This window comes from Mya arenaria, chromosome 17 (genome assembly GCF_026914265.1).
Source record: "Mya arenaria isolate MELC-2E11 chromosome 17, ASM2691426v1".
NCBI lineage: Eukaryota > Metazoa > Mollusca > Bivalvia > Myida > Myidae > Mya > Mya arenaria.
In genome coordinates, this window is record NC_069138.1 from 678,340 (window position 1) to 700,505 (window position 22,166).

General features: G+C 33.6%; 1 protein-coding gene across 2 annotated transcripts; it reads right to left on the reverse strand.

Annotated features, from left to right (window-relative positions):
- Nucleotides 1-466: 466 nt before the first annotated feature.
- LOC128224039 (scavenger receptor cysteine-rich type 1 protein M130-like) lies at nt 467-21,651 on the reverse strand. Of its 2 annotated transcripts, none has more exons than XM_052933653.1 (20): nt 21,512-21,651; nt 20,815-20,965; nt 19,729-19,907; nt 19,321-19,471; nt 17,002-17,180; nt 16,604-16,754; nt 15,370-15,548; nt 13,314-13,464; nt 12,274-12,452; nt 11,874-12,024; nt 10,754-10,929; nt 8,877-9,000; nt 8,334-8,509; nt 6,951-7,092; nt 6,346-6,500; nt 5,717-5,864; nt 5,207-5,406; nt 4,792-4,899; nt 4,381-4,444; nt 467-3,072 (listed from the first exon to the last, which is right to left on the reverse strand). In XM_052933653.1, exons 1-20 carry the CDS (start codon nt 21,567-21,569, stop codon nt 2,925-2,927), a joined length of 2,970 nt encoding a protein of 989 aa, XP_052789613.1. In that variant the 5' UTR covers nt 21,570-21,651; the 3' UTR covers nt 467-2,924. The 2 variants fall into 2 exon arrangements, with proteins under 2 accessions (XP_052789613.1, XP_052789612.1); XM_052933652.1 differs by having other exon boundaries at nt 11,874-12,030.
- Between the last annotated feature and the right edge of the window lie 515 nt (nt 21,652-22,166).

Sequence of the window (22,166 nt, forward strand, 5' to 3'; positions counted from 1 at the left end):
TTTTGTAAAGATTTGGTGCTTACTTTTCAAGTGCTTTGAACGAATTTTTTCCCGGAGTGTTGACCAATATGAGATATTAGGCGGGTGTGTCCCCTAAAACACGTATAAAGTGGAGCTCCACCTACTTCACTCAGGCAGTACCAGACACAATGAGATAACAGTTTTCTGACAATTTTGAGCCGAATTGGCGAGTGCTTTAAAAGAGTAAACGAGTTTTCCCGGAGTGGTGACCTATATTTGATGGCAGGACTGCGTATATCGGGTGGTGGGTTTTTGTCCTCTTCAACACGTATTACGTGGTACTTCGCATGCTTCATACTAGTGAGTACCAGACCCAGCCGGAATACGAATCATGTGGCCATTTGGGGACAACTTTTCAAATGCTTTGAGAAAATCAGTTTTCCCACACTGGTGACCTGACACTGGAGACTGCACTATCTTAGGAGAAAAATATACACATGATAAGCAAGTTTGCAAGATTTATTAAGCATAAAGGCTCTACAAATGAGCATTTGATATTTAATACAGAAACAAGCAGCAATACATAAGCATGATATATGAACATGATACAAATAATATATAATATATACACAGGGGCGTACCTAAGTATACTCCACTACGCGCGGGCGTACACATGCATTTAATCTCCATGGAAATGGCAAATGCCTAAAACCCAAAATCAAAAGTAATAAAAGAAGTATAATGGGGTATATATACATGTAGTATGTATGCATTTGCTGTTTGTGCTGTTCTTCCATGTTTCTTGTTTGTGATTTTTTGTTTTTGTGTTCTATTTCTTTGGCGTTTACCCAATGCCATTAAACTGGGTTTATGTTTTTATGTTTAAACGTTTTGCTACTGAGCTTGTTTCTGTAGTTTTTCACATAAGTATTATCAAACATTCTTTTTATCAGTTTAAGTTTGACTTTTTCTGACTGCATATTAGCGTACATAATACTTGAAGATGGTTCCTTTATAAATGTTTTCTTCAAAAACAAACCAGGGGACACCGTCGCTTCCACACATATAACACATTGTGACCTAAGTAAAGAAAGACCTTTACTTGTCGACACCTAGCACAAGAGTGTACGGGCGTACAGTTTAAAATACCTTAGGTGCGTTCCTGATACAAGTTTAGATCATCAGGCCATAAGAGGACTGCAAGGTTTATTCAATATAAAGGTTTTATGTATGAGTATGTGACATAAATTAAACAAACACGCAGCAATTCACACACATGTGATACAATAATAATATGAGAGCACAGGGGAACATTATTGCAATGATATTATCAAATTACATTTGTTTAAGACAAACGAAAAATTACTTGATTAAAAGTATAATAAAACCGGTCGCCATAACCTTACCTAAAATATATACATGTTTAGATGAAAGTTATCAAGTCTTACTCAACATTAAGGCTCTTTATGTCACAATTTGATATAAAAGCAATACACACGCATGTAATACAACTATACTATGATATTATCGCAAAATAGCATTGTCAAACAGAGTATATACATTATTACATAATCAAAGAACATTCTGTTGAAGATACACGGAAAATAAATAATTAAAATGATTTAAAAGCATATTTCAACTAAAAACGTATTCGGCAATCTATCTGGGATTAAATGTGTCTCAACAGCACTTCCGTAAGGAAACCTATATACATGTTTTAGATCATCTGTCCGTAGGAAGTGTTATTCAATAAAAAGGCTCTATATATGAACATGTCACATATAAATTTATAAAAATAAAACAAGCAGCTATACTAACACAAATAATACAAACATAATTTGAAACCGAAGAGGAACTTTATCAAACAAACTATATACACAATAACAGAATCAAATAACATGACTGTGTTTAAGATACACAGAAAATAATTGAATTAAAAGCATGATTATTTATTTGGGATTAAATTAGTCGCCACAGCCTTGCCTTAAAGGTCTAGTCTAAGGAATGATTGGCATGATAATCCCCTGCTGTGCATCTTCTGCTAATTGCACTGGTGTCACAGTAGGGGCCAATTTTCTGTGTATTCGTTTATTGGCTCAGGGTGATTTAGTGTCCATTTCTATAATAACACCTCCAAAACTGCACAGCAGGATACTCAGATCGGAGATCTGATAATAGGGATCAAGGCAATCTGATTAAGATCAATACACAGAGGCTGTGTACTGTACACAGATCTGGGGTTGGGGTCACTTATAGAAGGATTTAACTAGGCCTTTAAGAGACAATTTGTATACATGTATTAGATATTAACAAGTAATACAAACATATTCAAATGAAAACGAAGGGTTACTTTATTAAACAGGGTATATACACAACAATTTAATAAAAAAAGTGTTTAAGATTCACAGAAAACAAACAGAATTAAAAGGATGGTTACTTATTTAAGATTAAATCGGTCGCAACAGTCTTGCCTTAAGGGACAAATGTATACATGTATAAGACATTACCAAGAAATACAAATGTAATAAGAAAACGCAAAGGAACATTATCAAACAGAGAATATACACACAAATATAAAAGACATTTTTGAAAAATGCCACTACAGTCTACATGTACATGTACATGCATGTCAATACAATATGCATGTACGTGTGCATGCCACTACAGTCTACATTTACATGTTCATGTCAATACAATATGCATTTACGTGTGAAGGGACGTGATAAGTTCAGATAAATATACCGACGCTTTTTTCAAATTTACTGGGATTTACGTGGTAGATAGACCCGGTAAATTTTGAATTGGAAAAATACACACAAACAGCGAAAGATGCATGTGTCGTTAACTATGTGATACATCAGTAAGTAATATTTAATGCGTTGTACAAAACGGTATCAATCTTATGTAAGTTGTTTACTATTTTCTTTTTTTCTTGCAATGGTATTATCTGGTGTCTTGCCCGTTCAAGATCGCCTAATTTCAGAATCGCTGCTATCCATGTCATTGCCGTCTGTTTCCTCGGGTGGAATAGGAACGGCTTGCAAAGGTATTGCAAGTGTACCATTATCATCAATAGTCGCGTTCGCGTCATCGCCACCGCTTCCTTCACCCCTGTTGGTAAAATGAATTTGGCATTACAAATTAATTAAGTGAACATTAATCACTGTACATTTCAAGGCGGTTATTCAAACATTTTTTGACAGCCAGGGGCGTAGCTAGCCATCTTTTCATGTGTATTCATATTATTGTGGTAGGGGGCATGCCCTCCCCCACCACCCCTAATTGTGTTTAAAAACAATGGTGCAAATCGATGCAATCTAGGCGTTCTGTGATGCTTTATTTAGTACTGGAAAATGGATAGTTTTTAGAATCATATATCAACAAATAAACCCTTTATTCAGTATGGCTGATTTTTTTGTCATAATCATGTGGATTTTGCTGTGTACTCGAGTATAGACAGCTACGCGCCTGACAGCGATTTTATGATATAAAAAAAAAACTTTTTTTATCTTCGGTTCAATGCATGGCGGTTGAAAATCAACATATTTATAGAAAGCAGTACGACAGTGTTGCGTTAGGAAGTCGATATGTCATATTGATAGAATGTGTTTTAATCTCGCCGAGAGCCGGTTCAGCCTTGTATTTTCTGTCTTTAAAATAATAAGTACAAAAACCCGCCAAATACAGCTTTGGTAACCCTTAAAACGACTGTTACAAACAAATACCAATTAAAGTACCCAATAATTTATACGTAAATGATGCTGTGTTTAATTCTCGCTGAGAGCCGGTCCAGCCTTAATAATTAATATTTAAATGAAATGCCTATGTCCTATCGTTGTTATATCATGGTTTATCAGCATTCGGAGAACAACTGTTGAATAATCTATATAAGAGCATAATCTATATAAGAGCATAATCTATATAAGAGCATAATCTATATAAAAGCATAATCTATAGAACTATAATCAGAAAGTAAGTTAGGAAGAACTTATTAATTTAACGCGGAGAGAAAATTTCGTATGGTCAGTACCTAACAAAATGAAATCTTGTTCAACAAAATAGACTGATGTTGTACTAAGCTTTCTTTAAATATTAACTGTGTATCATTTTTGCCGAAATAAGTATCCATTAACATTTTGAGTCTAAGTTTGAGATTCGAATTCAGAAATGCGAAAATGTTGAATGTTTCAAAAGGTATTAATTAATAATTATTTATGATAAAATATGCATTGATAATGGTAAAAGGTCTGTACCATTAGTACCATTTTCAGTAGTTTTACCTTGGTTTACAAAAGCATTTTATCAGAATATAAGGATTTAAGTCTTGAGTCTGAAACCCATATTATTATTATGCAACGCCAATGACTAGTGTTATCGTATTGTCCTCATATTATATATACAATATAATTTGTGCAATACCTTGTTGTATTTGCCATTTGTTGTTGTCTTTGTTGTTGACGTTGTCTACGTCGGCGTATTCGATCTATTGGGTGAAAGAAAAAGAAAGCTACTTAAATTATATTTGTAAAACTATAGTATGATCATTGCAAAAGTAACTTCAACACGGAAAAATAAATGCAATATAAATGTGTTCATTCCAGTAGCAAATCGTAATTTTAGCGCATTATGTTCAAACCAGCTTATGCGTCCTTTAAGGACGTAATGAGATACTCTACTCCTCGATTGAAATGACATAAATTGAAGATGATAAATTACTACGTATATTATTCTAAAATGTCGAGTTCAACCAAGATGGCATAAAATAAGTTCTAAGGTGGCATATAAGAAGTTGTTATATCAAAAAAAAACAGGTCCACATTCAAGACCGACCTTGTATTGATCTTTCCATCTCTTTGCGAAAATAAACAGCAGACCCAACAACTAACACTCCAAGCAGAATGCACATGAAAGCAGTAAAAATATTGTTCGGTGTAGAATCTGCAGAATTCATAACATAAAAAGATATATTTACAGTATTAGTTTTTTATCGCAGCATTATTCTTGCTGGAAAGTAAGACTTCCAAATATACTAAATTTTACGTTAAGGTAATTAGTATTAATACAAGACATTAATACACAATATATGTTGTCTTAATTGATTTTGTAGCAGTCTCTAAAATAATTGAATAATGTAGAGGTTTTTTTTAATGAAATATAGCTTATTCTACGACATTGTTTATTTAGAGGTTTTAAAGTAAATATTCCAAAAATTTGAAGCAGGGATGCAGATACCATTGATACAAACCTTCAAGACATTTAATTTTTATTTTGTTGCCATCACATTCACCAGGTCCATAAGAATAAAATGCCATGGGTATAACTTTACAATCTCGTAATAATTTGTCATTTTTGTCGCAAATCAATGACCCGATGGTACTATAACGATAACGATAACGATAACTATATCGATTTGAATCCACATCTTTAGTAAACCATTCGTTTTTGCTGAAACATATACACGATTCCTTTTTCATAAAGCAAAACTTGGAAAAAACACATAATGTTAAGAAGCATCACAGTCCTAATCAAGTACATAAGACTCAGGGGGAGCTATAATCAGTTTGTCTACACCCAGACAAGCCCAAATTGAAGGATTGCATTTGAAGAATAAATTGTCTACTTCCATGGACTTAGTCTCCTGGCTGAAGTGCGTTTCAGGGGCAGATAAATGAGTTATCGGAAAGGACAATACACTAATAACTTGCATGAATAACATAACCAGCTAAAGTCAGAAGAACTTGGTTAAATGTTTTACCCGTGTCCAAGTGTTTGGCATATCAGATCGGCAGCATATTCGGTAAAGCCAGTATAGCAAACTTTCCACCAATAATTGTTAACTGAGACTTCAATAAACCCGGTGAGAACATCCGAATCACTTAGTCGGACATCCTTTATTGCATAGTCTTGAATGACAATAATACATTTTACAAGATTATGAGAAGATGACATGACGGCAACACACATGTTTGTTGCTTTTTAGCCAAAAATTCAACAATCTTTCAAGATACAATTATAGCCTTGCTACACATTTGTCTTTAGCAACATGTTTGCTAAGTTACATTATAATGGCTTGAATTACAAATGTAATTATGTTCACGCCAACACGAGAATTATTTATTCTAAAATAATTGAAGGCAATTTTATGTTACAAAAAAAAACTTCTTTAGCAATGCAGAGAGCATTTTCCATTAATTTGATTTCGTTCTGTAAAAGTTGCGGGTGCGTTCTTTGACGTCTATTGTTTAAGCCATAATGTTTGCAAATCAAAATATTAAAGTTATGTGTATTACTTACCATCATAAACGTATCAACATCATCTATAATTGAACATAGTGGATATTTTTGTTACACAGATAGCCACCCAAGATATGAAATAATTCCTACCTGAACAAAAAAGGACCAATGTTCCATATTCTCCGTCATTATTTCCTCTTGTCCACTTACATTGTGCAATATCTTTCTCTGTTCCGTTACAGTCAAGTGAAACATATTCTGTTCCTGGGAGCAGGTTCTCTTGCCCAAAACTTGATCCTACATACCTAAAAATCGTTATAACAGATTGCAATGTTTATAAATTTACCATATACCGTACTTTAACCAACATAGAGCTTTCAAATATGTTATTGTCGAGTGAAAAATATCATGAAATATGATCATACATACCCTAAACGCGTAATTACAGCTTCCAAGCATTTCTATCAAACTATATACCGTACTGTAGGTCATATAGAGTTGCAGCTTTTTTATATTTACGAGTTGTCATGCTGGTTGATAGCAGAAGGGGACCCGAGCAAATTTCATATCGGGGTAACGTTATGGCCAGGCGAGCGGTGAATAGTTATTGCAGGCATTCCCGCGTATATATATTATAGAACAAATTGTATGCGTCCCTCTCGCTCTCTCTCTCTCTCTCTCTCTCTCTCCCTCGCTCCCTTATATATATATTTAATAGTTTTACTATTAAATTTATTGTCAAAACGATCACAGACCCAAATCCAAGAAGGCTGCACAATGTTTTCGCCGTGTTTTCTGATGTACGATTTATAATACTCCGCCACTCCTTGCCATCGAAAAACTGGAAGGTTCCTTCATATTCAATTCCTTTATACGAATACAATCGTATAGGCCCACCTGTCAATTCAATAGTATTGACCACAAGGTTGTAATATGGACAAAATAAAAATAATAATATGTGTATGACAAACTACAGAAACAAGCTCAGTAGCCAAAGGGTTAAACATAAACCCCGTTTAATGGCACAGGGTAAACGCAGAACACACCACAAACATCACAGTGCATATACACTACATAAAATACTAGGTTTGTTAATCAAGGATAGTTAGGTACCGCCTTGGAACGGTCAGTAAAATGTAAATTTACTGGGGGTTTAAACCAGTATTCGTGCACAACCTCACTCTTATCCCAACAATCCAAATTAAAGTAAAATCCTTAAATGAAAATCTTATCAAAGTATGCATTAACTTGAGGAAACTTAAACAAATAATAATAAACTCATAGGTAAACCCCAAGTACTTCAATGATTAGTGATCCCAACTCTATCTGCAGACGAAGACCATGCATAACCTATGTTAATACATCTGAAGAAGAAATTAGAGCGATGTAAAATGTCATCACAAACATATTGGTCAAAAATAGCATTCCATTTAAACATTAACATTGCCATGAACATTCCCAAATACATTTTAATCTTTTAGGAATTGATTTTTTACAACTGCGTGTGTAGTCTTTCTAATATAGATATTTATGGATTTAATGTAATAGTATTTCAGTTCATCGGTGTATGAAAAGAATGCTCAGTGCACGATTAGTGAAGCAAGAAGGTTCAATATGTTCATATAATGATGAGCCGTAATCGCTTATATTCACTTGTTTTATCGATGTCACAAACATAATGCGTTTATCGGAATTAATGCAATTGCAAGAATATGCGTTCATCTTAGGAACCGCAATACGAAAGTAGATATTGAGTGAGTTACGATATATCTTACCAAACATACTGAAGACTGAAAGTGTTACGTTCATGTTGAGATATATTTTTAAATTTAGTAAAACCGAAAATGTTGGGAACATTAGAATAGTCAAGGGCAGTAACCGACTAGCAATTCGCATATTATCTCCATTCAACTCAAAATTTAAAGTTAGATATTTCCTATGGTTCATGAGTTGGTCTGTCTTGTTTAGAACATTAATTGTCTATCTATTTGTGTCTGTTTGGCCTAAGCATTGTTTCCTTGTATTTCTTACATTTGTGCAACTGGATTTGTATTAGTAGTTTCCATTATATTAGTGTCCTTGTAAGATATAAACACGATTCCATGACGGTTTACAATTGTTATGGTCGATGCGTTTACCTTTGCATTCAATGCCAACAGCATTATCTGGTTGGCAATCTTCCAACTCAGCTTCAGATCTGTCACAGAACTCTAAATCTTTCTCTGTACCAATACAGGTTATGCTCTTCTTCAGCATTGGCGTGTCCCCATCACCATTACCTAATACTTGCATATGGTAATGTCTGCTATATTCACTGAAAAAAAAGATACATAGAGGTATTTTATTTCATTTTATGATGAGTTATTAAGTTAAAGAATCTTTAATTCGTTGGTTGTTTCAATGAACATTTAAGTCCCCGAAATTGTATGGTAGAAAGATTGATAGTGTTTTTGTAAATATATCGGCAAAATTAACGAACATCATTCTTACGACATGGTATTCGAGATTAATGCCGAAAACGAACTCATAATATGTATTTATTAAACCCTTGTGCCAAAAGTATTATTAGATAGGCAAAAAATCATGTCAATGAACTTTTTGAATTTAGGATTTTACAAAACTGGTTCGTCGTGAGTCATTCATAGAAAAAATAATTTTTAATAAAACTTCAAATTTCCCACCCAAATCCAAGACTAGTGCACGTCACGTTAGCTGCCTCCTTACTAAATCCAAGGTCACAAAAGGTTCTCAAATGTCCAACAACAATTCCCGAGTATGGGGATGAGCCATTTATCAAAGAAACACCTAGTAAAATAAAATAATATAAAGCATGTGGTGTAGAAAGAGGTGTTATAACACAAGTGATATTTAAACATTATAGTGACCAGCAAAAAGTGATAGCCCTTTGGATCAAGTTCAACTTAACGGATCCTAAACACTATTGACAGCGAATCAGCAGTAGTTGATTTTGATTTGAATGTTGTTTTTTTCTGCCGTGTTGGATGGTATGGTAAAGATTTGACAACAGTTTACGTAACAGAACGAAATATCGAACGATGCAAATAGGACATGTAGTTTTACCTGGATTTTGTTTATATGGCATCTGCTGTTAAATATGTGCAATGGATCCGACGAATGAAAGATCAGTTTCATTTGACTTTAATGGTGACAATAAACGGGGAAATGCGAAGCAATTGATAAACATTTTATGATTTTCAGATGCCTTTGTTCAACATTCAATGTTGTCGACCTATCATTACCCCATGTAAGAGAAAACTAATTGTTGAAACTTCGCTTAATTTTGTATGTTAAAAGACTATGAGACTTCTTTAAGAGAAGTTAAATGCCACAGTTTAAAGACGTTGTACATGTTATAGCGTCAACAAATTTTGTATGCATACAGATAAACCAAGCAGTTTAACAGTCTTGTGACATAAATTGTAAAGGCGAATTTGTAAGTTTACACATTTTAATGATTCAATTCGAAGTATAAATTCTTTGTTGCAATAAGTGGTTTGTCTTACAACTTAAGTTTAATACGTTACTAATAAAATACAGAAACTCTGAAAGGGCGAATTTGTAAGTAAGCAAATATGACAGTAATAACACTTTATTTAAACTAATTTAAACATCATTTTTCTCTCCATTTCTTTCTTCATGTGCACTGCCATTTTGTTTACATTTTTTATAATAGTGCAACAAAATAACTTCAATATCATATTAGCTCATACGAACATGAAAGAAAAGAACGTCGGCAATATAACAATGTTCGATCTTAGTGCTAGGTATAACTGTTTAGTTTGGATATACTGTTTTAAGAAAATAAATACGCAGAGCTGATTACTTGATAAACTGACAATAAACTAAAATCACGTGGTCAACTGACTTTATTAGGCTACCCTGTTATCGGGTTGATTTTTATGCAAATGGCATGATAAATCATTTTTTTTATATAAATACTTCTAATACCGTTGACGTGACGTCATTAATGAATAGAGTCGAAATCGTGCTAGATAGTTAGCGTCATTTTATGTGTGATCAAATTGATGTTTATGAAATAAAAACAGTATCACATTTGTAGTCATTTTATACAAAATTACGTCATCATGTAATACAGTCGAAAGAGTACAGAATAAACAGCGCCATTAAATGTATCATCAAATTGGTATTTACGAAATAAATAGAGTATCTCATTTGAAGTCATTTAGCACAAAATTATTTTAACAGCTTACCAAAATTCTAAAAATGGCCGGTTTTTAAAAATAAATTAAAGAGTCTTTTAAACAGATTCCGCATTGAATGCTACTTATGTAATATCTGCTATTTACTACATGCTTTCCTGTGATTTATAAGGCTTTCAGTAAAAAGAAATTATGTTTTGATAGTTTTCACTGTTTTCAAATCTTAGCCCGCTCTCACGTCCAAATCAAATGTCTGGGCTGGGACACAATTTCAACGACGTCATTTCTGAACGGAAATCACGTTCGCGTACATTTTGGTGTGATTTTCTGAAAATATATCTCAGACAACATGTATGTCAGAAACAGACAACACTTACTAGAGGAGCAGATGACACCCACATCATCGTCATGGTTACAGTTATTTGAGCCCCAATGGCGATGATTACAGTCAGCGATGTTCTTTTCACATCCCGTACACACAAAATCGTCAAGCCATATCTGGGCTGGCGCAGTTGGATAGTTAGTCAGATTTGTTATAGCTTGAGCAAAACCTCTGGAAGAAACTTGATATTTAAAATAAATCCATTGAACAACTTTACATGCTGTTATACAAAGGAACATTGTCAGGTTACATTTTAAATGGCGCTATTAGTTAGACTCTAAGAAGCGTAGTTCAATGTGCAACGGCTTTTGAAGAAACAGAATAATTGTGTTATCGGTAATTAACAATTCTAACATGAAATCGTGTACATGCGTCATACCGATTTGGTTGGAACACAGAAAACTTAATGAGCCTCAGCTCTCTGATAATTTTAAAGCAATCATATCGGTTGAGTAAAATGTTTGCAAAACCTAAAAAAAGAAGCATTTTGCGCAGTCATCAATTTACACATTTAACAAGTTATGTACACACATATGGAACAACTTAATCTTAAGTCAGTATTATTTAATGTAACATATCATAGGCTAGTTCAATAGATAGTTTTCATAAAACGATTTAAAATAGTTAACATAAACGTTGTATTACGCGTACAAATAGTAAATGAGTAAATGACATGAGGTATGCGAAATAGTATTATTCATTTCAACTCGCACTTGTTTGAACCCTACCGTTCCACATTTTCTTATATTTAAGGAAAATCAGCCAAAATTGAAAAAATGGACAGAAAAACACGCCACATGTCTCTTTTTGTATTTAAAGAGCAGAGCTGCAAAATAGCTTTAACAATCCAAATGTAGAATATATCTCCCTCCAGCCAAATATTTTGAAGAACGGCGAAGAGAAATAAACGCCAACGTATTTTATGGCTTTAAACAAGGGGTATAACTATATTTTCTTCAGAGCCAAAGTTGCAGATAATGCTTTTCACTTAAATATTCACTCTGGCAATATCAAGTTTCATTTGATAGTTTTGAACGTTTTTCACTTACAGCTTAGTTGAAAGTCTAGTTTAAAGGTAAATATTTTCTCAAAACATAATGACAATAAATACTTACGTTGTGAAGTTAAGCATTTTGCACGCAACGATGGCATTTCTGTCAGAAAACCCATTGTCACAGAGAGTTCCCCACGTCCCGTTGTATAAAATCTCGACACGTCCACTGTACTGGCTTGAGCCCCCAACCAGTCTTATATCATTGGCGGCAGCTGAAACTGAAAGCAAATTAGTACCCGTTCTTAATACAATAAAACTCTGATATTTTGATAAACTGTGACAACAAGCTGTCACCAAGGTTCTTCTTTTATCAAATTAAGAAAATGTATGTAATAAATGCAGTATTGAATAACCACTTACGTAATATTTTCTATATGTTTGGGATTCACAAGTATGCAATGAATGCCTAATTTCTAAATTGTTAGGCATACCAAAATTTGAAAGAGGCAAACAACACATACTAGAGGAGCAGACAACACCAACATCCTCGTTGTGGTTACATTTATTTGAGCCCCAGGGCATGCGATGAGTACAATCAGCGATGCTCTGCTCACATCCCGTACACCTAAGCTCGTCAAGCCATATCTGTGCTGGCGCAGTTGGGTAGCCTGTGAAATTCGTGATAGCCCGAGCCCCAGCTCTGGAAAGAAATATGATATTTTATATACTGGATATTTGAACAAGTTTAGGCCTGACAACATCGAAATTTAATAGCGTACTAACAAAACTAACAGTTACTTACTAACACTAAGACTACTACGGATGGCGTCGCAAATGTAACTATTTTGCATTATTGTTAGTTTATTAAAACAAATAAAATAAGTAATCTTTAAACATATTGTCGTCTATTTATTCTTGATATTCTGAATATTGAGTCAAAATAACTAAAGCATTCATTTAATATGTTAGTCAATATATAACATTTATAAAACCTTTCCCAAAACGTACTTTATATAGTTTCATTAAAAGTGTAAAATAAATCATGACTAAATTACATCAAGTATGCAAAATAGAATGGTTCATTCCATCGCGCTCTTGACACCTGCCGTTTCATATTCATTTATTTGAAAGTAAAAGGCCTCAGCTGAAGAAGTTGTCAGAAATTGCGAGAATGTTACGCGTGGCTTTTCATTCAAATATTAGATCTGCCCACCTTCCCCAGAAGTCCTTAAATTCCGGATGAGAATCTCAAAGTTATTTCCCTTCCAGCCAAACATTTTGAAAAACAAGAGGACCGCGGAATCAACGCCAACACTTGTCAACTTTTCTTTAAAAACGGCATAACTCAACGATAACCGAATCTAGAGTAATTAACCTTGCTAATACAGCTCGTATTTTCTTTTTGCAATATTTGAACCAAGTTTCACATCGATATCTTCAACGGTATTTGCAGTTTGGCCAAGGTTTGGTTTTGCACGACAATGACGACGACAACAACAAAAAAGCTATCACAATACCTCAATTTGTTTTCTAGCCAAACATTATGAAAATAAATACTTACGTAGGGAGGTTCAGCATTCTGCAAACAACGACAGCATCTGTGTCTGAAAATCCATTTCTGCAGACACTACCCCACTGCTTATTGAATAATACCTCAACACGTCCGCTGTACTGGCTTAAGCCACCAACCAGTCGTATATACATGTCAGTAGCTGAAATCGACAGTTCTTTTTGAGTACCCTGCAAAACCTTTGAATTCCACTATATTAATAGACTTTGCCCACAAAAATTGTCGATATTGCTCGTTTTTATAAGTTGGTATAAACATATTTATTTCATGAACATATACAAGTGACAACATTTAATTCATTCTAAATATTTAAGAATTTGATCGGAAGTTAAAAGCTTATAAAGATTATACTTTTCTGAAGAAAGCAGTTGAATATACAAATGTGGCTGTCTTTTAAAGGATGAGTGCATTTATAAATAATTCAAAATACATCAATGGAACTAAACAAATGTATTAATATTTTAACGGAAACAAATATATGAAGATCCATGAAATTTATCATTTATATTTTACAACCATTGATTGAAAGAAAAAATGTCTGTGTCTTACAGAAAACAGATGAATTTTGAGTCACATGTAAATCAGCAAATAAAATTGAATTCAGCGAAACGTTTTAGTAAAATTCAATGTAGGAGTATACGGAAGAAAATATTTTAGAATTGGCACAATCAGAAAAACGCCGTTACCATTCAAGTGTCTTAAGGTGATAGCTGTTCCAGGAACCAGCAAGTGTATTATTGTTATCATAAGTGTTCTATTGCTGTTTAATAGACGACAAATGAGCATAAAGTGACGAACAGATTCAACTTCCCCACAGAGACATGCTTGCGAAGGAACGATATTCTTCCGAAATATATCGTGCTTTAATAAACTGCAACCAAGTCTTAACCATGTATAAAGAATATGTAAGTGCCTAGGGCCAGTATTAAAATACATCGGCAATTTAAGAGTTTTGCAAAGTTATCTTTTAAATTGGTGTACCGAATCGGCAGATTGTAATGTAGAGGCAAGTGAGTTCCATGCTCGGATGGAGGAAGGTATAAGAAAATTTTAATACAACGAGGTTTTACAGTGTAGAAATGGAATAATATCTGTGGAGTTTCTTAGATTGTATCTAGAATCTTATGGACGGACAGGAATCAGATTTCGAAGGTATGGCGGACTTATATTGGTTTTTATTTTAAACATAAAAATAAGCTTGTGGTTTGATTTTCGTTCTGAGAGGGACTGCCATCTTGGTTCCTGAGGTCTTATAGTTCCTGTTTGTTTAGAAATGAATCTCTTAGCACCTTCAATGATGTGTGAAGTGAGTAAAGAAAGCCGGGAATTATGGTCATTCGTGCGAATAGAATCCCAAGCGATATTTGCAAAATGTTTTCTGAGATTATCATAATCACCTTGGTCGAAGATAATACTTAGGTTTACAAAATTTGAAAAGAAAAGTAATCAGAGAAATGATCGTTGAGTTCGGGAGAGTGAAAAAGCGGTAAAAGTAGGTCCCTCGTGGCGATGGATTGCGATAGCCAAGTTTCAGAAAATGCTGAAATATCAAATCTAGGAGTTTCGCTTAATTTATGTCTAATGTATAAGCTTTTGGACAATTGTATTGGAGTAAAGGGTGATAAGTCAAATGATGATCGAAAAGTGGGTTTGCATGCACATCACCACTTTGGATCACAATAATTGACATCCAAGTACAAATGATACATGTGAATACTATAGAAACACAATGATTAAAAAACAAGTAATTTTGTTCAACGCTAGCGTGTGTGTGTAGTGATATTTCTTAAGTATATTTTTGCATTTCACCTGCTCTGAGGCTTTTGAAGTTTTTAGGTTAACAAAGATTGAAAAAGAGAAGACGTTCGCCAAAATCCACAATGTCATAAAAACATATTTGAGAAAATACTTTTATAATAAATCCCGTATTTAATTACCACTCATGAAATATACTCTATATGTTCGCGATTCACAAGTATGCAAACAAATGCCTGAATACTAAATTGTAAAGTATATGAAGTTTATGTCCGAAGAATATAACACGTACACGCGAAGCAGTCAACACCAACATCATTGTTATGATTACAGTCATTTGAGCCCCAGGGTATGCGATGAGTACACTCAGCGATGCTCTGCTCAGATCCTGTGCACACAACATCGTCTAGCCAGATCATGTCCGGCGCTCTTGGGTAGCCTAGCAGATTTGTAAAAGCCAGAGCGAACCGACTGAAATAACGATAGTTTTTGATAAATGGGTAATTAAACAATTCTAATATGCAGTCGCATTCAGCAATAAATAAGTAATTACTAATTTGAAACCAATCTAACATGATATTGCATACATAAAACATTGACTCGCTAAATTCGGAAACGGATAACCGAATGAACATCAGCTCTATGAAAATATGCTATAGGATAAATATATATATAAATATATATATATAAGTATATAAGTATAACTTCAAGCAGCCTTTAAGTCACACATTGAATATGAAATGTTCTCACATATGAGACAAATGAATCTTAAGTAAGTATAATTTAATTAATACATTTCTTAATTTAGTTTAATAGATAACATTTTTCTAAAACCATTCAAAACAATATACTTAAAGGTTTTATTAAATGTATGAATAAATCATTAGTAAATCAGGTATGCTTTTGTTTGAAACCTGCCGTTCAAAATTCATAAATTTGAAAGAATTCAACTTCAGCTGAAGCAGTCGTCAGAAATCGGGGATAACATGACCCAGGTTTTTTGTTTTATTTCAATCTAAGATCTGCCCAACTGCCCGACATTTTCTTATATAAATTTCCGCCATAAGAAAATGTCGGGAAGTTTGGCAGTTCCCCTCCAGGGAAAAACAGTAACACCGTGAATTTAACGCAAACGTTTGTCGACTTTTCTTAAAAAGGAGCATAACGCAACAAACATTCGAGCCAGAGTTTCTAACCTTAATATTCAAGCTTGTCTTGTCTCTGGCAACATGTTAATCAAGTTTTACAATAACATCTATTAATGTAATGACCGAGGTTAATTTGTGCATGACAATAACAATGCCGACGCCATAAAGGCTATCAAAATACGTCATATGTCTATGTAGCTAAACGTTATAAAAATAAATACTTACATATATTTGAACCAAGTTTCACATCGATATCTTCAACGGTATTTGCAGTTTGGCCAAGGTTTGGTTTTGCACGACAATGACGACGACAACAAAAAAGCTATCACAATACCTCAATTTGTTTTCTAGTCAAACATTATGAAAATAAATACTTACGTAGGGAGGTTCAGCATTCTGCAAACAACGACAGCATTTTCGTCGGAAAAATTATCGCTACAGACTGTGCCAAACCTGCCATGGAGTTGAATTTCAACACGCCCATTGTACACGCTTGAGCCACCAACCAGTTGTATATTGATAGCTGAAACTGACAATACATTTTATTTGAGTACCTTGCAACTACATTGATGTCTGGTCCCTTGGTAGACTGTGGCCACAAATTGTCGACATGCTCCTTTTCAGAAATTAGTGAAAAAATATTTTTAAGATATCCCGTATTTAATGACCACTCGTGTAATATCTTCTATGTGTTTGCGATTAACAAGTATGATATGAATGCTATATACTGAATTATAAAGCAGACCAAATGTATGACAGAAGCAGACAACACTTACTAGAGGAGCAGACAACACCAACATCCTGGTTATGGTTACAGTTATGTGAGCCCCAGGGTATGCGATGAGTACAATCAGCGATGCTCTGCTCAGATCCCGTGCACTCAACATCGTCAAGCCATATATGGGCTGGCGCAGTTGGGTAGCCTGTGAAATTCGTGATAGCCCGAGCCCCAGCTCTGGAAAGAAATATAATATTTTATATATTGAATATTTGAACAAGTCTAGAATGCAGTTGCGTAAAGGAAATATTGTCAGGATATGATAATGTGGCATAATTGGACGCCTACGGTACCAATCACGCGTGTTTGTAATAGCCCGAGCGCCAGCCCTGGAAAAAAATATAATAGTTAATATATGGGTGACTTGAACAAATAACGGAGTCGCATAAAGGAACCATTTTCAGGATTTGATATGAAACCATTAGCAAGCTTCTGAGACACGCTATTGAATGTCAACCACTTCTGAAAGAAACATATTTAAAGCAGTGTTCGGTAAATCGAAATCGCACATATGCACCATTGTCAAGACAGATATTTGACACAGGAAACTGAATAAACCTGAGCTAAATAAAAAATGCTATATAATAAATTGCGTAAGTAATTATTTTAGCGAGGTAAAATTTGTGCAAAATCTTAAAAGCAGTATAACATTGCGCAACCTTTGATTATCACATTTAATATGAAAAGTTCACACATATGGGATAAATTCATTTTAAGTTATTGTCATTTAATACATAAAATGCTTAGTTTTGTAAATAACATTTCTAAAACAATTCCAATAAATATACTTAAGAATATTAATAAAGCTTAAAAATGAATCAAGCAAATTACAGCAATTATGCGAAATAGTATGTCTCATTCCAACACGCTCTTGTTTGAATCCTGCCGTCGAAAAACGCTCCCGATTTCAGTATTATTTACAAATCAGATATGTCCCACTATTTGTATCAAGAAAGAATCCAGTGATAGGAATCTAAAAGTTATTTAAAACATTTTGAAAAACTAGAGCACACTGGATCAAACCTCAACGCTGGTCATTGTATTAAAGACAGAGCAATTATTTCAATTCATTTGTTAGAACATTGTATATAGTCATGATAAGAGTTTCTGCTTTTAGATTTCTAACGAAGAGTACTCTCATTGTTTTAATTCATTTGTAACTAGAAGTATTTTTTTAAGCTTTAAGACAGTTTAACTTTTATGTTTCTCAGATATATTTCTGGAATAAATGCTTTGCTGTAATAAAACATTATTTAAATTAAACTGTTTAGGAGTTTATGGTAGTGATACTAAACTAAATATGACTGTATTCTTTCTAAAATATCTGGTTCTCAGAGTCTTCAACTTGCTATAAATATCCTTAGATGGAAAATATGACAGATAGCTCCACTTCTACAACCATTCAATTCTAAAAGTAAAGAGTTTGATTAAGATTTGAATATACTCAGCATTCCAACAGCATTTCTGATATGAAATTTATAAGCCAAAAAAATACCTGAGGTATGTCGGGTTTCCTTTATTATTTTTAAAAATTTAAAATGACATTATTTTATATGAAAGATAATAAATGATAAAGCCAACGTGAACAATATTTTCATCTAAATAATATAATCTCATGACCAGTTAATAAAATCATGGGACTTGGATCAAGTTGAACAATAGCATGGAGGCGAGTGAATAACAATTTTCTACACTCCGTAACTGAACAATTATTTATGTTTACAGAGTGGTGTATAATAATAAATAGTGTGCTTCCCAAAACCCGACTCCTTAGTTAAATGTCCAAAACTTCATTCTAGTACATCTGAGTCCATCTCAGCTCCCTGACACAGCCGGATTCTCACACAGAGAAATGTTCCAAATATATATACCAAGATTATGGGGCAAATGTGACAAATTAACAACCCAAAGCCCACACTCATTTGAAATAAGCATGAAAACTTATTCATAACTGTGCATTGTACACAATCAGCTGTCAACAACATACGCATAATTGGACAATAACATATCAATCAAATATGCCCTACAATAGTTAATAAGTGTTAAGAATCAAAACATGTATAACAAATATACATTTAATTAAAACCTAATTATTTCATAATATTAACGTTATTGTTCTCATTACGTTTTTATAAATTGGGCCTTGTTTCTCACGTCCGTATTTTGGCTTGCAATGTGTTTCACATAAATACTCCGAACATTTTAAGCTATGGCCGAATTAAATGATTTTGAACGACATGACCGAGACAACGACATTAAGGGTATGACACTACTTCATCGTCTTATCTAGCCAAACATTATGAAAATAAATGCTTACGTAGGGAAGTTTAGCATCCTGCAAACAACGGCGGCATTTCTGTCAGAAAATAAATCGCCACAAACGGTACCCCTCCTGTTGTCAAGTTCAATCTCTAAACGTCCAGAGTACTGGTCTAGGCCACCAATCAGACTTATATTAATGTCGGCAGCTAAAATTGTCGATACATTTTTATAAGAATCTACAACAACATTGATGTCTGGTATCTTGACAGACTGTGGTCACAAGTTTTCGAGAAGGCCCGTTTTTATCCATTAATAATTAATAACACGATTAAAACAATCCCTATCAAATGACCAGTCATGTAATATCTTCTATATCTTTGAGTGTCACAAATATGAAATGCATGCCTAAATATTGAATTTAAAAGAAGACCAAAGTTATGTCCGAAGCATGAACCACACTTACTAGAGGAGCAGATAACACCCACATCAATGCTATGGTTACAGTAAGTTGAGTTCATTGGTATCCGGTAATCACAATCAACGATGCTTTTCTCAGATCCATTACACATAACATGGTCAAGCCAGATATCGATGGTCGCATTTGGATATCCTGTGAGATTTGTAATAGCCCAAGCGCCAGTTCTGAGGAAATGTAACATGGGTAATTTAAACAAGTCGTTTACAGGTAACATATTTAGAACTGATGTGAGATAGCGACATTGGCTAGCCTCTAAGACGCATAAATCATGGTCAACCAATTCTGGAAGAAATAGATTAAATGAGTTTTCGGTGATTTTAATGAAATCGCAGACAAACAACATTGTAGAGCCAGATTTAGGTCACAGACAAATGTAAGCCGCAGTACTATTAACATTTGCTAAATCATAAATTGCGTGAACATTCATTTCTGGTGGGTAAATGTTTGCAAATTTTCAAAAACAAAACAGATGGACATCGCGCAGCCTTTAACATAAAATGTTCGCAAATATTGTAAAACAGCATTTAGTCAGTATGATTAAATACATACTTTTTTATGTAATTTAATAGATAACTTTCCTAATGTCATTCCAAAATAGTATACTATATAGATAAATCATAAGTAAATTACATCAGGTATTCCAAATAATATTACACATTTAAACAGGCTCTGAAACTCGCCATTCTATATTTAAGAATTAAGTTTCACCTGAAAAAGTTGCCAAAAATTGAAAGAACGTGGCCAAGACATTTTTATTATTAAAATATCAAAAAACAAGCAAGCGAAAATCTAAATTGTACTCTACCCATACATTTTGAAAAAACAACAACATCAGCACCGCAGTTTAATCGCCAACGCGTTTCTTCTTTTAAAAAACGGGCAATACTTGCTATTCACGCTCGTATTAACTCTAGCAACATGTGTACCAAGTTTCATACAAACATCTTGAAAGTGTTATTAGCTGTGACCAAGGTTTATACTTTTGTCCGACAATATCAATGACAACGACATAAGTCTACCACAAAACCTAGACTTTTCATTTGACTTAACATTGTGAAAATAAATGTTTACGTAGGGAAGTTTAGCATCCTGCAAATAACGGCGGCATTTGTGTCGGAAAACCCATGGTGACAGATAGTACTCCACCTCTGGTTAACTTGGATCTCGACACGTCCACTGTACTGGCTTGAGCCACCAACCAGTCTTATATTACTTGAAGCAGCTGCAATTGAAAGCACTTTTTGCGGAGATACTTTGCAATATGATTGAACTCTAGTAACTTCAAAAACTGTAGCCGACGCCGAATTGTGCATGACAATGACATGTCTATAATACCTGCCAGTCTGATGTTTGCGCCTTAGGCTCGAATTTACAGTACATCATCGTGTTAAAAGAATTTTAAAAAGAAAAAAATACCTTTTTTTTAGGAAATAATAATTATTAATGTTGATATTATATCAGGTAATATTGAGAATAGTAAATAAATAAAAATGTAAATAAAAAGATAAATAAATAAATGAATGAATGAATGAATGAATGAATGAATGAATGAATGAATGAATGAATGAATGAATGAATGAATGAATGAATGAATGAATGAATGAATGAATGAATGAATGAATGAATGAATGAATGAATAAACAAACAAACAAACAAACAAACAAACAAATAAATTAATAAATAAATAATGTAGTTAATACATGCCTATTTAAAAATTACATTAATAAATAAACACAAATGTATTACATGAATATAAAAATTGTCTTACCATAGCATAAATGAAAAATAACCTGTACAAATCCTATAAAAATGAAAAATAATGCCATTCTTATTTTTGATATTTGTTACAGGAGCAAACAGACTGTGTCACTGAAAGAACTTTAAAATTGTTACCATTATAACAAATGAATAACAGATGTTTAAGTATAAATATTTGCACAAGCGGTTCTCTGAAACATGAACTCGATTTCGATATGTTAAAGCTGCACCGTCACAAATATTGACTTTCTTTAGTTTTTGTCTCAGAATCAGCTAATTTTGGTTCCAACGCCTTCAATAATGTCATTTAAGTTTGGAAAATTTAATTTTTCTTAAAGCGCTAGTAACGCTTAAGCATTAAAACATCAATTCTCAAACGTAAATATGAAAAATTACGGTCTGATGTTTTGTCAGCAGTTTCCAGACATGGTCAATTTGTGACAGTGCCGCTTTAATATCATATTCAATAGGCGCACTTCTCTTTACTGACATTCAATGAATTTCGTGGAATTGAACAATAGCAATGCATCCTGTTACAAGTGAAATGATACTTGATTGAGTTTGAACAATCCATTTATCTTCCAACTGAAACTATTGTTATATGTTTCCGTTTTAAGTGATTTTGAAACATAGAATAAGTTTTAATAGTTATATGTTTAATGCAA

Coding starts and splice junctions, on each gene's coding strand:
- LOC128224039 (XM_052933652.1), bottom strand. CDS start 21,569: ATGGCATTATTTTTCATTTTTATAGGATTTGTACAGGTTATTTTTCAT. Junction 19,908..20,814: donor AGGATGCTAAACTTCCCTAC/GTAAACATTTAT, acceptor ACATTTCCTCAG/AACTGGCGCTTGGGCTATTA. Junction 15,549..16,603: donor AGAATGCTGAACCTCCCTAC/GTAAGTATTTAT, acceptor TCGTTATTTCAG/TCGGTTCGCTCTGGCTTTTA.